Below are 22,265 nucleotides of genomic sequence, written 5' to 3'. Positions count from 1 at the left end.
GGAGCCTGGGGAACCTTACAGTTCATCTAGTTTTTACTTTACAGATTAAAAAAAACTCAGCGCCCCCCCTCGACAGTCCAAGCTGATCAGTAAAAATTGTTTCCTTTAGAAAAGTGATTATTTGCTCTCCAGGGAAGGTGATTTAACAAGGGGAAACCTGGAGTCTTCAAAATAAATTGCTCGTATGGTGGTGCTCCTATATCCTTTCACAGGAAAGTGTACCGGGTTAATGACAGGGATGTAACGTGTGATTATATTTCTTCATTTAAGGTAGCAAACCACTCTTATTTTAATGGAATTCTCTAATTCTCTTTCCCTTGTTTTGCATATTCTAGAACTTAAAAAGAAAAGACAGGTGTTACCAAGGGAAGTCAACTAACCCTTAGCTTTGCAGGCTCAGAAACTCAATCTTGTCAGTATTCCACGTTAACTGACAAGAGACTTGAGTAGGAATCCAGAACACATTTTTAAAATTATTTAAAAAGAGTACTCTGTCATGGAGATCTGACACTCGCATTCTCTAGCCAGTTCATTTTCTCTCTGACAGAAGCAGCACGGAACAGCCAAATTCTACCCAGAGGCTTATTTTGAGAATGTGGAGTCAGAAAGGAGGGAGTTAGGAGATGCAGAGATTTAGTCACATCAGCCTTCATAACCTGATACATTTTTCCAGCTTCATCACATCTGTGGGTCACGTCCTCTCCATTGAGCTGGGAACACTGTGGGCAGTGTCTCTGTGAAGTTTTCTGTTTCTATGACTAACCCAATGTTCCTTGGATTGACACATACTTTTTTTAGATAGTTTTTTTCTTCAGTCTGGTTTTAGTCAAGGCTAAGAGTCATTCTGTAACTTTAAGGTGCTTTTTCATATTTCTTGTCCAATTCATTATGGTTTTAATTTAATTTACAGCTTTAATATCTGAAGCCAAGCTAATTCCATGTTATTTCATCCACATTGTTTGTGGCTAGGTACTATCTTTGTGGTCATTTGAAACACCTACTCATTAATATCCAGTCAGAAAACTTTTACCATCTCCTAACCATAGTCATGAAATATAAAGAAAAGAGTTAAAAACAAACATACAAACAACAACAACAAAACAGGTTCTATCATATCTCCCCATCCTACTAAGAAACTCATGTTCTTATGCAATTATTAACTTTTTGAAGCTTCAGCTTCCTTTTCTAAGAAATTAGAGTTGGGGCTAGAGAATCTGTAAGATTTCTTTTACCTCTAAGCTTCCATAGCTCTGTTAGCAGGAAGCATCTACTGTTCATAGGAATATAGCCACTGGGAAGTAGATAACACATTACTTGGCAATGCGAATCATGCCTTTAAAAGAGGTGCTGCCTAGGTTTTATTGTATGAATTATGGCTATATCTCCAAATGGGGAGAAAGATCAGGAAATAGATTTAAGTTGGTTTTCTCCTTATCCTAGTCTTACAGGGGTCAATATTTGAACTAGCTCAATATAGGTTTATTGATCAATAGATAAAGGTGCAGTGGTTATTAAATATGATTCTAAGGAATAGGCTGATCAAGATAACATCTCCTGGGGTGTTTTCTTTAACACATTATCATGCTAAGGAAGATGAGAGTTTGTTTTATTTTTTTAAAGCCTAAGATATTTATACACGGTCTACTCTCTGTTAGCTAAGTGCAAAAAAACTTTAATAGAGGTTGACCTCAGTACCACATGGGTGCCAGAGTTTCAAGCAAAGGGTGCCAAGGTTTATCTGTAAATTCAATGGCATTCTTGAAGTAAAGAAGGACATAGCTGTAGCACTTCTGATTTCTCATGTTTCAGCTCACCTTTCCTCTTACCTTTAGTTGTTTGAGAATGAGAAGTATGTCTAGTATGAGAGGAGTACTTTTATTTTCTGATTATTTTCTGAGTACTTTTATTTTATTCTTTTTCGAGGTGGTTGAATTCTGTAATGCAAGTACCCACACCCAAGAGGCTCCAAACCTGCAGAACCAAATGTGCAGCCTCAGAAGTACGTGGGATGTAATCACAGACTCTGATGACTTTAATAACAGTTTTCCCATGAAAGGGACTGAGCTTCCGCCTCCTCCCACATTCTCTCTCCTACAGGCTGGCGACAAAGTGGTCTGTTTAGTGCTGGATGTGTCCAGCAAGATGGCAAAGGTAACATTTGAAGCAAAATAGTTGTAAACCATCACTTTTTTCTATCAGTTTTTAATTCTTTTTCTTTTCAGAGGGTAAGGGAAGGGAAGGGTGAGGCCAAACGTTTGGAATAGTCATGGGCATTATCTTTTCTTGGGTATGAGAGAAACAAATTCAGAATATGGCCCAGATATTGAGATAACGCAGATAAATGAAATCCACAGGTAATTCCCAGCCTTCACTATTGCTACTAATTGCAACCTTTTCCAACCAAAACCCTTTCCAAAACTCTGACATGTAGAGGAAGGCTCCTTTCTGACCACATTCCACTCAGTGGTAAACAACCATGGCCGAGGCAATAGACTGAGTTTGCAGTGAGTGTGCATATCCATTATGTGTGTATTTTCTATGTCACTGTGTACAGAGAAACATATCTCACTCATCTGGCAATCTGGCAGCCTTCTAGAAACCCATTCTCCAAAGCTCCAGAATTCTTAGACAGTAATTAGAGGTTTAGTCTCTGGAATCAAGCAGATGTGCTTTAAGTCCTGCCTCCTTCATTTACTGTCTGTGTAATCAAGAGCAAATAACCTCTCTGAGTTTTTTCATCTGTAAAACAGAGATAACTATACCTATTTCATTGTTGTGACAGAGCCAGTTCATACTGGCTCACAGGAATCAATTGTTAAATTTTCAGGAAATTTGCAGGCCAGTTGTAAATATAGCCATTATTAAAAAATAAACTATGTAGAGTTATAATTAAATAAAATATATTGAAATAAGCATAATAAATGCTCAAAACTCATTACTTCCTAATTATTTTTCTACTATTCTTACTATTATCTATGCCCAGAGTCAGTAACTACCTGCTTTTGTATAGCCTGAAAATTAAGAATGGGTTTAGAAAAAAATCAAGAGAATAATAAAATTTCAGGACACATGAAAATTATATGAAATTAAAATTTTAGCATTCATAAGTAAAATTTTATTGGGAGAGAGCAATGCTCATTTATTTACATATTATCTATGGCTGCTTCAGTACTTAAATAGCAGAGTTGAGTAGTTGTAAAAGACAATATATGTCCCACCAAGCCTAAAATATTTACTATCGGATCCTTTATAGAAAATGTCTGCTGATCCCCGATCTGGGCTCCTGAGGTTATTTCTGGTCTATCATCTCTATGACTCTGCTCCTACATATCTCTTCCCAACTTTGCACTCAGCGATGTCAGGTTGACAGCTTAAATCAGCCACAGTGAGAATATTTACCCCATAGAAATTGCAACAAATCCAGGGTTCTCCCTCTCTCTCTTTTTACCAGAAAGCCAGTTTTTAAACTTTTACCAGCGCACCACTAACTACTTCATGGTGTTGTTGAAAGGGAAAATGGGATACTGAATATGAAGTTTTTGGTTTATAAGTGGCAACTGTTATTTTATTATAGTACTTGTCCTAGGGGAGAGTTTATCCTCTTGTATTCTCTGGATCAGTAGTCCTGGAAAATTTGCCTTTTTTGGCTTGTCTCTAAAATATGAGGAATATCACTAACACATTCAGCATCTAGATAATTTTGTAATCTTGCCTCCCTGCAGTTGACTAGGGTATGATCTTCAAATATGATCTCAGAGTAATTTATATTGACTATCTGCCTCTGTTGAGCAAGAACAGATGGAGTGAAAGGGAAAGACAGTTGTACTTGAAAGAAGACCTGAGAGAAGTAGAAGAGAAATAAGCCTAAAGTAGCAAGCTCATGGCAAAGAAAACTTCTCTCCCTTTTCCTGCCAATAGTGTCACTGAACCATCATGACCATCCATTCATTTATCAGGTGCCTATACTGTGCTGGCTTGGGGGATACAGAGATGACAGAATAGAGTCTGCTTTGAAATGCTCACAATCTCATGAGGGAGACAACACAAACATGTGAATAAACACAATACAATGTGACAAGGCTCCACAGAGGTGTGAATTGCTGTGGAGGCATTGGCAGCATCTGGGTTATAGGAGAGTGGTTGAGGAAGACTTCACTGAGAGGATGAACTTGGAGTTGAGTCTTGAAGCCTAAGTAGATATTTGCCAGTTGGGTGAGGTGAGGCAAGGCATTCCAGTGAAGAGAGTGTATGCAGGTGGCTGAGAGGCAAAATTAGTAGAATTTTTTCAGGGGAAGTACATCAATTGGTATGGATATAAGTAACAATGGCTTGGGCTAGAAAAATGACAGATAAGATGAAAATGAGTGATGAAAGGAATGATGGTATGAATTTGAGAGAAATTTAAGATGTATTGATATGACCTGTTCAAGGATATGGAGGCTGGTAACACAGGAGTAATAAAAGAGAGTTCCAGGTTTCTGGCTTCACTAGTTAGGAGTAGAGGTCATGACCATGATGTTAGCAATACTTAGTATTTACTAAGTACTTACTATGTACCCATTTTGCAGATGAGAAAACTGAAGCTAAAAGAGATAAGTAATTTCTCTATGGTCACATTACTAGTAAAAGTTGAAGGCAGGATTCAAAGTCCTTGTTTTATCCACTCTACCAAGTTACCTCTCAATATTGTAAGAGAAACAATATTTGGGAAGGGGGGCAATGAATTCAAAGTGTATAGAGTTTGAGATACCTGTGAGAGGTTAAATTGGTGGTATTTCCTAAGCAGTGTGAAATGCAGGTCCAGATGTTAAGGGAGATGTCTAGGTTGGAGATAGAGACCACAATCATCACTGAACAGGTGGTCATTGAAGCTCAGCTTGCTGCTCCCACAGCCTTCAAAACAAGTGACCCTAATGAATTCATCACTAGTATCACCTACCCAAACATGGTCACTAACATTACTTTATACTTATGCAAGGTGTAACTATTGTTATATACATATCTCAGTTGATCCTCATGGTAATTCTATTTTAGCAAGTAAGAAAGATTATTATTACCCTCACTTTACAGATGGAATGCCCAGCCTAAGATAAACATGATAACAGAGAGTAGTGCCAGGATAGATGCCTGACTGCTGTTCCTCTCTACCATAAGATCTTTGCAATGTTTCTCTTACCCAGGATGAATTTTAAAAGAAGCAATTACAAACCAAGTCTCTATTGTTTCTACAGATCTTTGAATCAGGTAGGAGAGAAATGGTGGATGTATGTGTTCTTATGGAATGGTAAATCATGAACAGCTTCTTAGGGGCAGAGTTCCAAACCAATACCCCCCACTCCGAAAAGCATTCATTTTTGAGCCTGCATTTAATCAAACAATATTCTAGCATAGTGTCAATCTTTACAACTCAAAAAATCACAGGTTGACATCTCTAAAGAATTAACAGAGATATTTGCTAATTGAGTTACTTAGTTATACTTTTGTCTACCAACCAAATGTTGTTACCTTTCTTTTTTCCTTTCTGCAACATAGGCCGACAGACTCCTTCAACTGCAACAAGCAGCAGAATTTTACTTGACACAGATTGTTGAAATTCATACCTTTGTGGGCATTGCTAGTTTTAATAGCAAAGGGACAATCAGAGCCCAGCTGCACCAAATTAACAATGATGATGACCGAAAGCTGCTGGTTTCCTATCTGCCTGCCACTGTGTCAGCTGAAGCAGAAACCAGCATCTGCTCAGGGCTGAGGAAGGGATTTGAGGTACAGTAGAGCACCCCAAGCCTCACCATCACTTTCCTTTCCCATCACTTTCCTTTCCCTCACTTTGTATCTGAGGTTGCTTCTGAATTGGGGCAATCTGTTACAATATGGTCATGAGTCTCAAGTATAGGAAAGTAATGATGGATTATCTTTAAGGTCAGGGACCACGACTTTCTCACCACTGAATCCCCTGTGTCTAGTAAAGGGCATGTAATAGTTGCTTAAGAAAAATTTCTTGAAGGAATGAGTAAATAAGTGAATACAATGATCAAGGCTGGGGGACTTCAGCATCATCAGAAAGATTTCTAACACTGTCCCTATCCATCTGGGACTGTTCCATCTGTGGCTGTTGTTACCCTTGGGTTTTCCAATCAAAATCAGCATGTCTGGCCTCCTGCCTATAGTCATACTAGACCTCAAACATATGAGTATCAGTTAAGGTCAGAGGTATTTCAAGAATAACAGAGTTCACCTAAATCAGCATAAGTTTGGATTCGACATTGAGGATACAGCCATGTGTTAAACATCTGGTAGCAGGCAGAACACAATTGCAATTGTTACTGCCTACAGCCAAGTGTTTCTCAACATTGGCTGCCCATTGAAATCAGCTGGGGATTCAAAAATTCCAGTGCCTGCATCTCACCCCCAGAGATTCTGATTTAATTGATCTTGGGTGTGAGCTGGCCATTAAAAATTTTTTAAGTTCTCATCCAATTCCAATGTATAGCCAAGGTTGAGAACCACTGCTCTAGGTCCTTTTATTGGCCACTTATTGGATCTCAGAAGCAAGGATCTCACATAATAATGTTCTCCCACATCCTCTATGATAGACACTATTCTAAGCTAGGGGTATCTCATAGTGACTTGAACAGGAAGAAGCCCTATCCATGAGTAAGCAGGCAATGGCATGTAGGGTGACAAGTGCTGTGATGGGGTGAGGTGAGGACTGAGTGGAGATGGTCATGGAGACTGTGGGAAGTTACAAAGGACCTGGAAGAGGAATATGACCCCTGGTGGGGAATTTGGAATGAGAGTGAATTCTCCTGCTCAATAAGGCAATCTGAATCACATTTCCTTCCAAATGAATGATACCCTGTGTTCAGATGGTTGAAAAACTGAATGGAAAAGCCTTCGGCTCTGTGATGATACTAGTGACCAGTGGAGATGATGAGCACATCACCAACTGCTTCCTCACTGTGCTCAACAGTGGTTCAACTATTCATACCATTGCCCTGGGTTCATCTGCGGTCAAAAACCTGGAGGAATTATCACATCTTACAGGTAGGTAAATTTCTAGCAACATATTTTAGAGCATTTCCTTTCGACTTGAATATTCAAAGAACCACCATGAAACTCAGATTATGTCAACAGAATACATGGCTTAATTGAAAAAACTATAAACAGTTTTCTTAAGAAAAAACACACAAAAAAAATCATTGCTAAATTCTGTCAAAAATTTGCTGACTTTTTTATACTTTCCTTAGAAAGTGCCAATTATATACATCTAATGAAAATATTATTATTACTTCTTTGTTAAACCAGCCTGAGCATGTATAATCATGAAGATAAAAGTATGTTTAAATGCACTAACTTCTATGATAAGGAGACATACAAGATTACACACATATCTTTTTTTGTTCTAAATGAGGCACAGAATAATTTTATCTTATATTCCTCACATTGAATAAAAAATGCATATGCTAACTTGAAAACTGAAAGCTAGGTTTTATTGAATTATGTTTGAAAATAATGTTTTCAGAATGTAAATGTAAATATATAGCAATATAAATGGGTAGCAATTAACCTAGATTGTCTAGGAATTACCTTAATTAAATATTTATTGAGTTTTTATCGCATACTGGGTAGAGCTCTAGACCCTACAATTACAGCCATGAATAGAACAAAGAAAACCACCTGCCTTGGGGTGCCTGCTCACCATGTGGTCTTATAGGATGCCATGCCAAGCAAGTCAAGCACAGCTCCTACTTTCCCCAAACTCACCCTCTTAAACAAAGGAAGTTTGTTAGAAAAGGCCTATCATTTTATCTTTTGTTTTACTTTATACATTTTATAGCTAGCATCCCAATTGTGTATTTCAGGAGGTTTAAAGTTCTTTGTTCCAGATAAATCCAACTCCAATAGCATGCTTGATGCTTTCAGTAGAATTTCCTCTGGAACCGGAGACATTTTTCAACAACATATTCAGGTCAGAATTTCCTCAATATTATATTTACAGATAGGGGAGAGGGGAGGGGGAGCAAGGAAAATAGATGAATTGTGCTGTCTCATTAACCTTCTTTGAATATGTAACAGTCCTTGTTACATTAAAAGAAGGCTTTTTACTGAGCTTCTTGACATCACCAGAACCAGGCTTCATCTTTACCTGATGTCTACTTCTCAGCCCTAGGAGTCATTTTCTGTAATTGCTACTTCAGCTTTTCAAGGTCTATAGAAGAGTTTGCTCCTTCCTTGTGGCTCAAAATGGGGTTGGGGGTGGGACATGGGGTAGAGGTAAGGCCCAGAATTAAAATAAGAATCAGTGGCTTTAGTTTTAGTTCAAACTAGCCATCAATCAGAATCCACTTTACTTTGCTTCTTTAAAAACTTCCTTGAAGCTCCTCCCTCATATAAAAAGTATCAACCATTTCATTCAATTCTAGAAATTCCTAAAGATCTCTCCAACTACCACAATTTATTTGATTTTGCTCACAAAATCTTCCTTTAATCAAGCCATTTTTTCCAAAGGGCCAATTTTTTTTTCTTTCAAAGTACTTTAAATATATTTTGAATATAACTGAATAATGTTTTGAATAAAATTTCACCTGCTGTTTCCTCACAGATGGTAAGTGAACCTGCCAAGTTAATGGCTTGATGGGAGCAATGAAATCAGTAAATTATTCTTAGAAAATATTTAACATGAAAATTATATGTACAGAGTAAAGTCAATAACCACTATTCTGTCATTAGAAGTGGAAAAAGGTGAATTTTAAATGATAATGTATATTTTAGATTAGACTACAATTGGCTCTTCTGAATAATCTTTCTACCTTTGATTTTCTCTTTAATAATGTGAAATAAAAAGAAATGTTTAAAAAAGTAAAACAAATTTAGCAAAACATTATTCATATGACTCAAATTGGTTCCCAGACTTGGCCACCTCTCCCCAGTTATTTGCATGTCATTAGCCCCTCTAGACTGTGGGCAGAAACTACATCTAATCCCCTTCAACAGCTCAGAGCCCGGCATGGAACGTGGCACAGTAATCAGCAGTCCACGGACACTTGTTCAATTGAGTTGAACAAATAATCCACAATGTCTTTGCTGTCATCCACCAACAGAATTTTACATTCTTTACAAGTCTGAGCAATTTTACAGTGTTGCTAATGTTTTATTTAATAAATATGATTTTTCAAAGTTATTTATAGACTGGTATTCTTTGTGAATACACAGCGATTGAACGCAGGGGTTCTGGTGTCAGCCAGCCTGGGCTCTATGACTGTTTCACCTCTTTGCTATGTGACCTTGGACAGCTTACTTCCCTAAGCCTGTCATTTCATCTGGGAAATGTGGGTAACAATAGCACTTATCTCAGAGGCTTTTCATAAGGATTGGGTTAGATAATACATATAAAGCATTTAGCACAGTGCCCGGCATCTGTTTGCACTTTGTGCATGTTACACACACACACACACACACACAAGTGCACACACAGCTTATTTAAGTGCACACAGCTTAAATCATGACTAAATGATTTTTTTAATGTACTAAACCCTGCTGAAACCCAATGTCTGATTTCTTATTAAAATACATAAAGGTATCTGGACAGATTATACACAAATTAATTAGAGCACATTCACAAAAAAATGTCAAAAAAAAAAGCTTGTTTTAATTTCTGCTCTGAGGTTAATGTTGATTTGGATAAGAGAGAAGTATGAGAACAGCTAAAATCTCTTGATAAAGATTAATGAAGTGACATGTACTAGCTATAACAAAACATTTTATATTTACTGTACTTATAACACTTTGCTTAAGCAAAGTACTTTTACATGAAAAATAATTTGTGTAAATATAGGACATGTCCAAGTTAAATAGTTTTTTTTATTTTTGCCGATTCATTTTTATTTGTCGTAAAAATAAAGGAAAAATGGAATGATTATGCATATGCTAGAAACTTTCACATGTCTATTCTCTCGAACAGCTTGAAAGTATAGGTGAATATGTTAAACCTCACCATCAACTGAAAAACACTGTGACTGTGGATCACAGTGTGGGCAATGACACTACCTTTCTAGTCACATGGCAGACCAGTGGTCCCCCTGAGATTGTATTATTTGATCCTAATGGAAGAAAATACTACACAGATGATTTTACCACCAATCTAGCTTTTCGGACTGCTCGCCTCTGGATTCCAGGAACTGCTAAGGTAGGTATTGTAAGCTTGTTCATAATGACAACATTTAGTCAACTACATGACTTTCAAATGGATCACAGAATTAAATGCATTGTGTAAAGGAAATCCTATTCTGATATATCAAAATTTTACTTTAAATTTATGAGGGATTTTTTGAATGTTCAAAATTTAAGAGGAACTACTAAGGTATGTTCAAAACTTTAAATAATGGACACCAAAGCCTTCTCACTTCAACAGTGGAAATTAGTATTTATGTAGTACAAATAATTTCTTTTTGCTTACTTCCTTCTTTACAAAATCTATATCGAATACTTAGAAAAAACCCTCTACTTAGAATTTATAATATAAATACATGCAATATATATGTTTTTGAGCACCTACTATGTGCAGGGTCTTGTTCTAGGTGCTTTACAATAAAGTGCCATAATAAGAATAAGAACAGGGTACTCAGAGCACACAGGAGGCATGTGCAGGCTTGGGGGAAGGAGAATGCTTCCAGGAAGTGAAGACATCAAAATGTAAATGTGGAGGCCTAAGGGGCCAGAGGTGTGAATAACATTCTGGACAGAAGAAACTACACAGGAAGGCTGTGCTTTGCCTGAATGCAATCCCTCTTCAGGTCTGTTGGCCCTCCCTCCCCCCACCATCACTGTTGATATCCTCTGCTTGGCCTTTCTTCCTCTGGCCTAGCATCCTTCTCTTCAAACACCTTTATCAGAGTGATCCTTCTGAAGCACAAATCTGATCAAACCTCTCTCCTACTCAAAACTCTTTGATGGTCTCAGGATAAAATCCATGGGGTTATTAGTATATACTAAGCCCTTCATATTCTGGCTTCTGCCCAAACTTAGCTCTTTTTAAAAATTATTTTTTAATTTAGAAAAGCTTTATTTTTATATAATTTTTAAAGGTTACTTTCCATTTATAGTTTTTACAAAAGATTGGCTACATTCCCCATGTTGTACAATACATCCTTAAGCCTATCTTACACCCTAGTTTGTACCTCTCACTCCCCAACCCCAAACTTATCTCCTAACCCTTCTCCCAAACACCCTGTGCTCTGCCCCTACTTAACTTTTCTCCAAACGCATCATGTTCTTTTCACACCTGTGCACAAGGACCAGGAACACTTTACCTACTTCTTGCTGCTTTTGCCTGACCTCTTTGTCTGGATTAGGTACCCTGTATCAAAATACTTCTTACACCCACAGAGGAATTTTCACGTGGAGGTTTCTACCACGTGTCTGTTACTAATGTTATGATTACAAAAAACAAAGCAAAACCAAACAGAAAAAACCCAGATAGGTAGATAATCTTGATGCTTGAATTGTGACTTCACTGGAAAATGGTAAAGCACATGAATCCCAAGAAGAAGACTGGATAGGGTGTGGCATCTTAACTTTCCAGAGTCAAACCTTAACCCACTGATTTCTCTCTTCTTCATCCTGCTTGATTGTGTTCCTCCTGCTACTTCCAGGATTTAAGAAGGAGCAGCAACAGGAGTTCCGAAAAAAGGAATACTTATGTACACTTTTATCAAAAGAACAAATTTCTGCTACATTGTAGTTTAAGCTTTTTTCTTTCAGACATTCGTTTGCAGGTTTCCCCCAGGCAGCCCAGACAGATAAGGAAAATGGCATTCAGCAATACTTCTATAAATTGCTCAACATAGACATTGTGCAATCCTGATCTATTTAAAATAGTGTTCCTTTTCTTGGTCCCTAATAGTGTATGTGGGTTTTGTGCTTGAGATTTCTGGGCATGGGAGTATTGAAAGAAGTGGAGGGAAGGAAGGATACTGTTGCCTTTTATTCCAGGTTATCGACATAAATCATAATTGCCCACTTAATTTGCTGTAATTTTCTCCATTATATAAAAGGTATAAAAACGTTGAACCTCCTGTAGGGTGAAGGGGCTCAGATTAATATTTGCCAAGTACTTTGAAGCTGGACACATTGTTATCCTCTAAAAATGTGAATCAAGATGTGTCCTTCCCCCAAAATAAATTCAGGGTCTAATTCCCTAAAGAGTTACCTAACAGTGAAAGTGGGTTGTACAGTGAAAGCCATGTAAATACAGAATTTAGTTATCTCTTAACCAACATTACTCTTCCTGACATTCTTTTGTAGTATTTTAGAAAATGCAATATCAACAAAACAAGAACAAAAAACCCTACGAAGTTAAGTTTACACTTTAAAATGAGGGTTGATCTTTTTCTTCACACTTGACAAACGAAGTCTTTGTTTTGCAGCCCGGGCTATGGACCTACACACTGAACAATACCCATCATTCTCCTCAAGCCTTGAAAGTGACAGTGACCTCTGGTGCCTCCCGCTCAGCCGTGCCCCCTGCCACTGTGGAAGCCTTTGTGGAAAGAGACAGCACCCATTTTCCCCATCCTGTGACAATTTATGCAATTGTGAGAAAGGGGTTTTATCCCATTCTCAATGCCACTGTAACTGCTACAATTGAGTCAGAGACTGCAGATCCTGTTACGCTGAAACTTTTTGATGATGGAGCAGGTAACAAGGAATATCATGTAATGTTTCATGTTCTCAAGAGCTGTTCTGATGCTGCAGTATCAATATTAAGTTTATCTTTAAAATTCTTCCAATTCAATTATTTTTCTCACCCAATCTTATGAGATTCTCAAATTCTCATGGACTCACTGACATACTAAGTAGCTACAGGTCTCCACCTGTTCAGGGAAAGCAAATGTGAACTTGGGAAAAGAGAGTCTCCTTGTGGAGAGTGGCTGTGCATGAGCAGAATGGAGGGAGGAAGTCGCCCAACACTTAGGTCTTGGCTTCCACTCGTCCAGTGACACTGACCACACTCAGTAAGGCCACTTGGGAACAGGCATGTCCACATTCCTTTAGGATTCACCAGCTTTCCTATTCACTGAAATAATCATATTGGACAATTAAAATAACAAATGAAAACCCAAAAAGGGAGATGCAATGACAGTTAATCCATTTCTTCTTCTTTTGCCCGGCTGTTAAAGAGAAAGTTGGAAATTGAGTTGACCATAGACTGTTCTTTAGCCAAGTAGCTGGGTTGATGAGAGAGCAGAGCCATGGCCTTTTACATGTGTTATTTGGTCACGAGAAGACCAAGCCGCAAGCTTAGTGGAATCAGGATAGAGATTTCCTCACCACTGGGAAAACAAAGTAAAATAAAACAAAACCCTACTTCAAAGCACTCATTCTGCACAGAGAGAGCTCAGAACTTCATCATCATACCTCACAGATACCACAGCATCAATCTGGGCAAAGAGCAGCACTTGGACTCTTTCTGACTAACTTGTTTTAACTTTTAAAAACAAGCTCCTTTATTGTTTTATATTTTCTGTTCTGTTCTTTTCCTAAACTAAATTCTCAGAATGACAATAGACTTCAGAGTTTATGTTGGCAGCCCCAATGTTTGATCTACCAGTAAAATCATATTCCTTCCCTTTGTTGTTTCAAAGATAAAAATTTTTTAAGAGTCTTACGTTTGTTTAAAACAAGACAATTTATGTGAAAAATCTCTGTAGGTTATTTTGCTGTGATTCTCCTGAGCCCATAACTTCAGGCAGAATTTTGTTCTGCGGTGCTTTAATGTGGTCTGCCCTACGTGTAGGCTATGAGGCAATGCATTGTTTGTAGAGAATAATAAATAGATTAAAGAAATAAATGTATATACCAATTAAGTATAAGCAATTATAATAATAAACAAATTAAAAGTTTTAAAAAAAAGAGTCTTATGTTTGGCAACCCATTAGTATCTTGCCATGGCAATCTTGTATGACATTTATGAAACAAAAGTTCATTTAAAGGATTTTAGTTCAAGTCCACCTCAGAGGATACTAGAGAAGTCCTTTTATTTTGCCTACTGGAATGGGTCCAAACAAACTTCTCAGACTCTGATTGCTTATCCCTGGCCACACCTTTCACTTTTTGTATATAGTCCAAAAATACACTTTGCAGAATGTTCCTCCCTAGCCCCAGCCTGTGGGCTGGCCTGGGAACAGATCCTGCTGTCTTAGGAAAGAGCACCTCAATAGGCTTTTATATTTATTCCCTGGAACCATTCAGTTTGTTTGATGTCAAAATTTATACCCTGATGAAAGAAACAATGAAAAGGTTGTTTAAACACCGAAGTGTAAATTTAGATTTTTTCCCCCGTACTTAACACACATGCACATAGTTGTCTAATACTTATTATGTTTATAATGGAAATAGTACTTATCTGCTAATAAAATTAATGAACAATAATAAAATTTATACTTGTAAAATATTTTATAATTTTAAATATACTTTCTCATGCACACTCTCAAATAATCATCACAACCACCCTGTGAGATGTTATCCCCATTTTATAGATGAGAAAACTGAGGCACAGAGGGATTGTTTCACAGCTACTAAGTGGCAGATCCAGACCTTAAAACAAATCCCCTGACACTCAAGCCAGTGTTCTTTCCCATTTCTTTCTGACTCAATGATTAAAAGAGGTGGCAATGCTAACTGTGGCAGGAAGAGATTTTCCTTTATCATTTCTCAACAAAGATAGACCTTATTAATCATTAAACCACTAAATATCAAGATCTGATTTCTTTCCAGTAGATAAAAAAGGTTTCTAAAACTACTGTGATCATAAGGTGCTTAGTGTTTTTTATTTTAATAAAATATACTCCTATTTTTCTCATGTTAAGGAGCAGACCTGCCTCTCTAGTGAGGATTCTAGAGCACTTTAGTAATGATGCAATGCTAGAGAACAGGGCTGGGTGTGAGGTGTGAGAAGTGAATTGACCCTAGAATAGGACAAGCTGCTTGCCCCATGTGGCCACCTGCACTTGAAGAGTGAATGTGATCTGCACTTGGGCTAAGCTGCATCTCCCATGGGTGCCCTGGAATCTAGGCCTTGCTGCCATTCAGTCATGGGCTTGGTTTGGAACTGAATGACTCTCTGAGGACCAATGCAAAAGGAAAGAAGTCTAGCACTAGGCAAGCTTTTAGAATGCCTCCTGAAGCAAGGCACATCCTCCTGAAGTGGACAGAACCAAAGCCTGTCAAACTCCAAGTCAGTGAGCACCTTCGAATCTAGAACAATCCACGTATCCTCTAATGAGGAAATTAATTTCACACTATTATATCAACTACCAAAGTTTTTTTTTTTTCATCAGGGCTTCAGGGTGTTCATAAACCCCTTGAAATTGCATGAAAGTATGTATATGTACGTATATATTTATTCACTGGGAGCAGAGTAGCTTTTATTTCAAAAGGATGTGTGACTATAAATAGGCTTAAGAATGTGCTTGGTTTCTATGAAAACCTAGTATTATTTTCAGTGATAGGAAGGAGAGCGCTAAAGGTGATTATTAAATGCTTTATTAGCACTGAAGCAGGTACAACTCATTCAGCTTTAGAAAATAATTTTTCAGAGGTTAAGGAATCACAAGGAGAAATTATGGAGCCATTGGAATTTTAATCACCTGATAATATCAAAAGTAGCTATGAGCATGACAGCATATGCTAAAATTAGAAGAACAAGGGGAATAAATCTTATTTTTAATGATTTAATTAAATATTAGTAATCAACTGTGATAAGTATTGACATTGAGGTTTTTTTATATTAACAGGTGCTGATGTTATAAAAAATGATGGAATTTACTCGAGGTATTTTTTCTCCTTTGCTGTAAATGGTAGATATAGCTTGAAAGTGCATGTCAATCATTCTCCCAGCATAAGTGCCCTAGCCCACACTATTCCAGGAAGTCATGCTATGTACATACCAGGTTACATAACAAATGGTAAGAATCATTAAAACTGTTATTTGAATAACATTATTTAATGTCTATATTTCTGATGAGTGTGTGTGTGTATGTATCAGAGGGAGAGGTGAATCTCAAAACTCTTTTATATAAATCAATGCATAATTTGTTGATTATCTCTTTAATCCTCAGTGATTCATGATAGTAGATAAAAGGAAGGTAGTAGGTAATTCCCACAGATTTCTCCTACCTTCATTTTAGTCATTATTTTGACCTCTTTCTTGTGACTGTTTCATTAGAATTACTACCAGGCAAAGAGATTTATTGAGTTTTCTTAGTTCCAGCGCCTGTACGTCCTCTACAGAAGAAAGAGCAAGAGGCAAAAAGTTGTTAGCAGTTTAAAGAAGGAAGCAAATAGCCCAAATAATCCACACAGGAAATGAGTTCCTGAAAAAATATGTGTGTGGATATTACAGGAAACTGAGGGCTTCCTGAAGATGTTCTGTCTTCCTTCAAGATAAAAGTGCCAAATACATAGAAGATACACATATTTTTTAAACACCATTATTATAATAGTTCCTGATGGGAAGCAGTGGTTAAAGTATAACAAACAGAAATATGCTGTAGTGTTTAAATATAATTTCAAAAAATGTTTCGAATCATTCTTATTTGCAAAACTGCAGAATCTTTACGAATATTTTTCATGTATTTTAGCAGCTATAACTAATCATTTGGACCATACCATAACATGATTCTATATTTTTGTACTATATGTACTTTTCAGTAGAAAACAATTAAGATGCTATAGTGGATTTGCATCTCCTGATATTTTTAATGTTGCCTAGAACACAATTTACTCTCACCTATATTTAAAATAATTTGGATTATTTCAAAACCAATGTAAATCAATTTGCAAGGTAACACAGTTTTACTACAAAGATATGATTTTGTATCTAGATGTAATACTTCAATTCTAAGTAGATATTCCCTCTTTCATTTATACATCAAACATTTTTGAAGGCCTCCTTGGTGATAGGTTTAGTCCTAAGAACTTGGGATACCAGGTAGAATAAGACTTGATTCCTATCAAGGAGCTTACAGGCTACTCACTGATCTAGTATCTTTTTTAAAGCCATGAATTTAAAAGATGCAAATATCAACATCAAGTGTACACTGAGAATAGAAAAGTCATATCCAACTCTGCTTTTATCTGTGTACTTCATATAGGCCCTTGATAGCACAGAAAGAAAATTTTAGATTTCCCTAGGCATGACTACCTCACATAACATTCATTTATCAGCTCATTTTCAGGTGATGACCTTGAGAGTACACTGCATTGAAAAATGTGAGCTGCTCTGTTTTCACACCACCAAATCTCTAGGCACAGCAGCATCTACTTCCTTCCTCTCCTCCCTAGTACCTCTGTTGGATCTGCTCTGGATGCTACCCAGCCTGCTTATCAAGGGTCCTTGAGAGCTCTCCCTTGCATGTCCTCTGAAGAGCATTCAAGCATGATTTATTACTTCCCATATTAAAAGAAATTTTGGTGGCTCCCCCTTAAGCTACTGTCCACCTGTCTACTCCCTGTCATCCAGTTCCTTGAAATTAAATCTAAATCTGCCGACTATACCTTCTCACCTCCAGTTTACTACTCTGTTCACTGCAGTCAGACCTCCACCTACATCACTCCACTGGAATTTCTCTGGCCTTAGTCACCAATGACTACCTGCTCTTATATCCAAAGGACACATATCAGTCCTCATTTTACCTGATCTCAGCAGTACCTGACACAGCTGATTGATTTCTCCTTTGCCATTTCCTGGTTTCTATGATAACACACTCTCCTGCTTACCTCTTATTCTCTGGAATTTTTATTCTCAGGCTCTTTTTCCAGGTTCTCTTTTCTACCAAGCCTCTAAGTGTCGGCAATTATCAAAGTTTAGTCTTAACCTTCTCTTCTCACTCTTCTATCTGGAGCCACGTTACCTGGGTTTGAAACCTAGTTCCTCCATTTACTAGCTGTGTGACTTTGAGCAAGTTACTTAGCCTCTGTGTGCTTCAGTTTCATCATCTGTAAAAATGGGGACAATAATTGTACTCTCCTCATAGCATTGCTGAAAAATTAAATAGTTGATAATATAAGGTACTTTAAAAAGTGCCTGACACATAGCAAGCACTTAGTAAATACTTTTTATTTTTATAGCTGAAATTCTTATTAGGTAATCTCATTAACCTATATGGCTTTTTTTTTTTTTTTTTTTTTTTTTTTTTCTTTTTGCGGTATGTGGGCCTCTCACTGCTGTGGCCTCTCCCGTTGCGGAGCACAGGCTCTAGACGCGCAGGCCCAGCGGCCATGGCTCACGGGCCCAGCCGCTCCGCGGCATGTGGGATCCTCCCAGACCGGGGCACGAACCCGTATCCCCTGCATCGGCAGGCGGACTCTCAACCACTGCGCCACCAGGGAGGCCCAACCTATATGGCTTTAATAACATCTATATGCCTATAACTTCCTAATTCATAGGTTCAAAATTATTAAATCTAGCTAAAACCTCTTCTTTGAGCTTAAAATCCATATCTAACTGGCTCCTTGACATCGTCAATTAGATGTTTTATAGGAATCACAAACCTTGTAACTTAAATAGTTAGTCTCCTCCCCATAGCCTGTTTCTCTTCCCATTTGCTCATTTTAGGAACCTGGGAGCTATTCTTTTTGTTCACCATCTTTCCCTTCTTCATCATTCCATATTCAAATCCATCACCAGCTTTTGCTGATTTTCTCTCCAAAATGCATCTCGAAATGCCTACTAGCCTCCTCTCCACTGCTATCACCCAACCCAAGCTACCATCTTCTCCTATCTGGACTGTTGCAGTGGCCTCATTGCTTCCTGTGCTAGAATCCATTCTCCACTGAGAGCAGCCAGAGTGACCTGTCAGAGAGCAAATGTGATCATGTCACTGCCCTGCTTCCCCACAGCACGTTTAAGATTAAACTCTAAAACCACTACAATGGCCCACGAGGTCCTACTTGAACTTCTCTCTCCTGTGTCATCTCAAACTATTCTCCTCCTTGCTTTAATTAAATTTTTCTAATTTGCAAAGCTCTTCTCCACACTTCAGAAGTTTTTACACAACCTCTTCCCTCTGCCGGGGATATTCTTAACCTCCACTCTTTATCTGGCTGACTTCTATTCATCCTTTAGGAAATTGTTAAATGTTACTTCCTTAATACCACTCTAAATTATATTACTGTGTTATTTACATTCATAGTACCCTTCCTTTTCTCCTTCTTACATTTATTACAATTTATAAATATATGTTTATAAATATGACTGTAAATTCCATGAGCAATACTGTTTTGTCTGTGATTGCTGGCATAGCATATGCCCTAAAAATATTTATGGAATGAATGAATGGATGAATGAATTGTTGAATAAACAAACTGTTATTCTAAAGATGTAGCAAAGGAAAAAAAGTCTTAAAATGTCTCTCAATAATCTGCAAAAACAAGCTATTCAGGAGATGGTAATTTGTTGTTTTGGCTATTCTTTTCTTTGGTATCACAGGTAATATTCAGATGAATGCCCCAAGAAAATCGGTGGGCAGGAGAGAGGAAGAGCAAAAGTGGGGCTTTAGCCGAATAAGCTCAGGGGGTTGTTTTTTTGTGCTGGGCATTCCAGCTGGCCCACATCCTGATGTGTTTCCGCCATGCAAAATTATTGACCTGGAAGCTGTAAAAGCAGAAGAAGAGGTGACTTTATCTTGGACAGCACCTGGAGAAGACTTTGATCAGGGCCAGGGTAGGTTTCTTGCTTTCATTACCTATTTTTCTACAAGGTGGCATTTCCAATAACTATGTCAGGGGTTAGTTGGGTAAAAAGTAGCTTTGAGGGCTTACAGATGACAAAGCTGTAGAGGATTGTATGGAAAGCTTTGAGTTGCTGATAAGGCCATGTATCCTGGAGTCTAGGAAGAGAATGTATCAGCTCCCCCAGGATTGACGAGGCCCTGGTAAACTGACTGACACTAATACAGAAACCTTTGTTGGAAACATAAATACCACGTGTAACAGTGGTCTAGTCAGAAGCAATGGGTTCTGCTTTACAGAGCATGGACTTTCAAATACTGAAGGTGATTAGTTTTCTGAAGATTAGATGGTGTTTATTCAAGGGCTTACAAGTCAAGTTTAAGGGAATAATTCCCATAAGTCATGAAATACTTGGTGCATTGTCCTCTCCTACTTCTGGTCATCATTTTTGTTAGGGAGGCTGGGACCAGTTCCCTGATTTGAAGCTTTCTACCCCTTGCTTGGGCATTGATGAGTTCCTTTGCTACTTTCCTTTTTCTAATGCTTTTATGCCAGCCTTCAGGCTTCCACCTACCTCATCTCTTGATCCCCACAGCAACTCAACAGAAAAAGTTTTCTAAAAGAATAACCTTTCCAACATCTTTGCCATTACCAGAACATGATTATCATTGATTACACATTAAATGGTTTATTTCCTGATGCGTCTGATTAAGATTTCTGTAGGAACCAACCTTCTCTATTGAGAGCTAATTCATCAATATTGGTCAATAACAGTGACCACCATGGGCCTTTCCCAGTCTTGCTTTCAACTTGGATCATCTTTTTTTGGCTTATAGTTCTGTTTACTACTCTCTCCAGAAGACATCTTAATTACAAATAATTATGCACTGCTGAGAAACAGTCAATATTGTAGTTTTGTCTTAAAATTCTGTTATCACAATCTATCTCTTCTTGCCAGATAGGAAGGAAGTGAAACATTTTACATTCTAAATTAAGGATTTTCCTAATTTAAAGTTTGGAGATGTGAAATGATTGAAACTGTGGGATGGGCATATCACTTGTATAATGGAAACAGCTGTAACTTAACTTTAGAAAAAAAGTAGTTCCCACTCTGGCTATAAGTCCAGCTGTTTAATCTTTGGCAGGTTGCTTAAACTCTATTACCCTCAGTTGCGTATGTGGAAAATAGGACTAAAACTATCTATTTCATAAAGTATTGTAAAGATGAACTGAGATGACATATAAAATAAAAAATGGAAGAGAAAGTGGGCCCAGTAAGTTTTCTGGGCTCCTGGTTTGCATTGTTAGAGAGTTCTCTAGCTTCTTATTTGAAGTAAGGAGCCACCAATACTCATTCCCATCTTTATGTAAAAGTAAGCATGGTGCCAGCCACCCAGTATTTTTCCTCTTTCCTCACTGCCTCAGAAGCACAGTTGTGTGTTAAAAGAGACAAACACAAGCTCAGACTCCCATTACTACTGGGAACTGTTTTTTTCAAGAGCTCTGGTGGTTTCAACTACAACACTGAATGAAGAGTAGAAACAAAGTGAATGTGAAGTATCAGTGGTTATGAATGGCTTGAAAAGAAGAAATACAACCAAATGGGACTTTAGTTTAGAATTGGTATTACAAAGGGTTTTAGAAAGGAAAAGAGGATTTCATACATTCACATAAATGGCCCTTATGAGCAGGATGACTGAAACAGATCAAGCTTGCTATAATGTGAAACCTCAAGTGACAAAAGATTGGGAGGTGGGGGATGGCTGGGTGTGTATTAAGTTGCTGACATCACTCAGTCATAATTGACTTGATGACCCAGCAATGGCAAAACTGACCAATTAGCTATGAGTATACCAACTAGCAAGTAGGTGTCTGTTTAACTCATAAACATGTGCTTTCATCACCTCTTTTTTTTACAAATTGTTGTCTAGGAAGGTGTTATACTATCCTCTATGGCCAGAGTTAGAAACAATAAGGGTATGTCTCTGGCTTTACAATTATGAAAAATTTGACTATTCTTAAAAACCTTATTAGCAATAAATGAACATCTCATATATGCACAAGCATATCGATATATATATCCAGTACCAACTCTTCACCATATACAATATACTGTAAAAGATGACAAAGTATATGGAATAAGCAAAATATTACCAGATCATTATTATGTTTGGGAATGTATTTAGACAAGGCATTATGGAAATGGGTTATTTCCTTAGGTTTTCATTAAGAGTGTGGGTAAAATAACTGTTAAAACTGAGTACCAGGCATGATCTGTATTTCTCCTATAAAGTTAATTTCCTTTGTGTTTTCTCCAGAAATTAAAGTGAAGATATATTATTTACTAAGGAACTATTATGTGCCCAGCACAGTGCTAAACATTATATAAAAGTAATTTAAGATGGTATCACACTCCAAGAACTTATAATCCTAGGCTGAGAGAGAAAAGGCATAAAATGGCCAAAAAACTATTTTATGTATTACACAATGCCATTTGTATAATTCAGACATTGGGAGCTACAGGTATTAAAAGG

At 37.5% G+C, this 22,265-nt stretch overlaps 1 protein-coding gene across 1 annotated transcript in view; it reads left to right on the top strand.

Moving 5' to 3' along the window:
• The window catches only part of CLCA2 (chloride channel accessory 2), a gene marked incomplete at its 5' end in the record, with an annotated part of 90,888 nt that overhangs the window by 8,915 nt on the left and 59,708 nt on the right, over positions 1-22,265 (top strand). The window contains 8 exons of the mRNA XM_081258907.1: positions 1,924-2,151; positions 5,533-5,763; positions 6,867-7,044; positions 7,863-7,969; positions 9,962-10,186; positions 12,426-12,696; positions 15,795-15,965; positions 19,490-19,723. Coding sequence (XP_081115033.1) covers positions 1,924-2,151; positions 5,533-5,763; positions 6,867-7,044; positions 7,863-7,969; positions 9,962-10,186; positions 12,426-12,696; positions 15,795-15,965; positions 19,490-19,723 — 1,645 coding nt within the window. The remainder of the gene's footprint in view (positions 1-1,923; positions 2,152-5,532; positions 5,764-6,866; positions 7,045-7,862; positions 7,970-9,961; positions 10,187-12,425; positions 12,697-15,794; positions 15,966-19,489; positions 19,724-22,265) is intronic.

The sequence above is a fragment of the Mesoplodon bidens genome (assembly GCF_964165515.1).
Source record: "Mesoplodon bidens genome assembly, chromosome: 2".
NCBI classification, from domain to species: domain Eukaryota; kingdom Metazoa; phylum Chordata; class Mammalia; order Artiodactyla; family Ziphiidae; genus Mesoplodon; species Mesoplodon bidens.
Note: the sequence above shows the minus strand (reverse complement) of the source record. Positions and strands in the feature narration are given on the sequence as shown.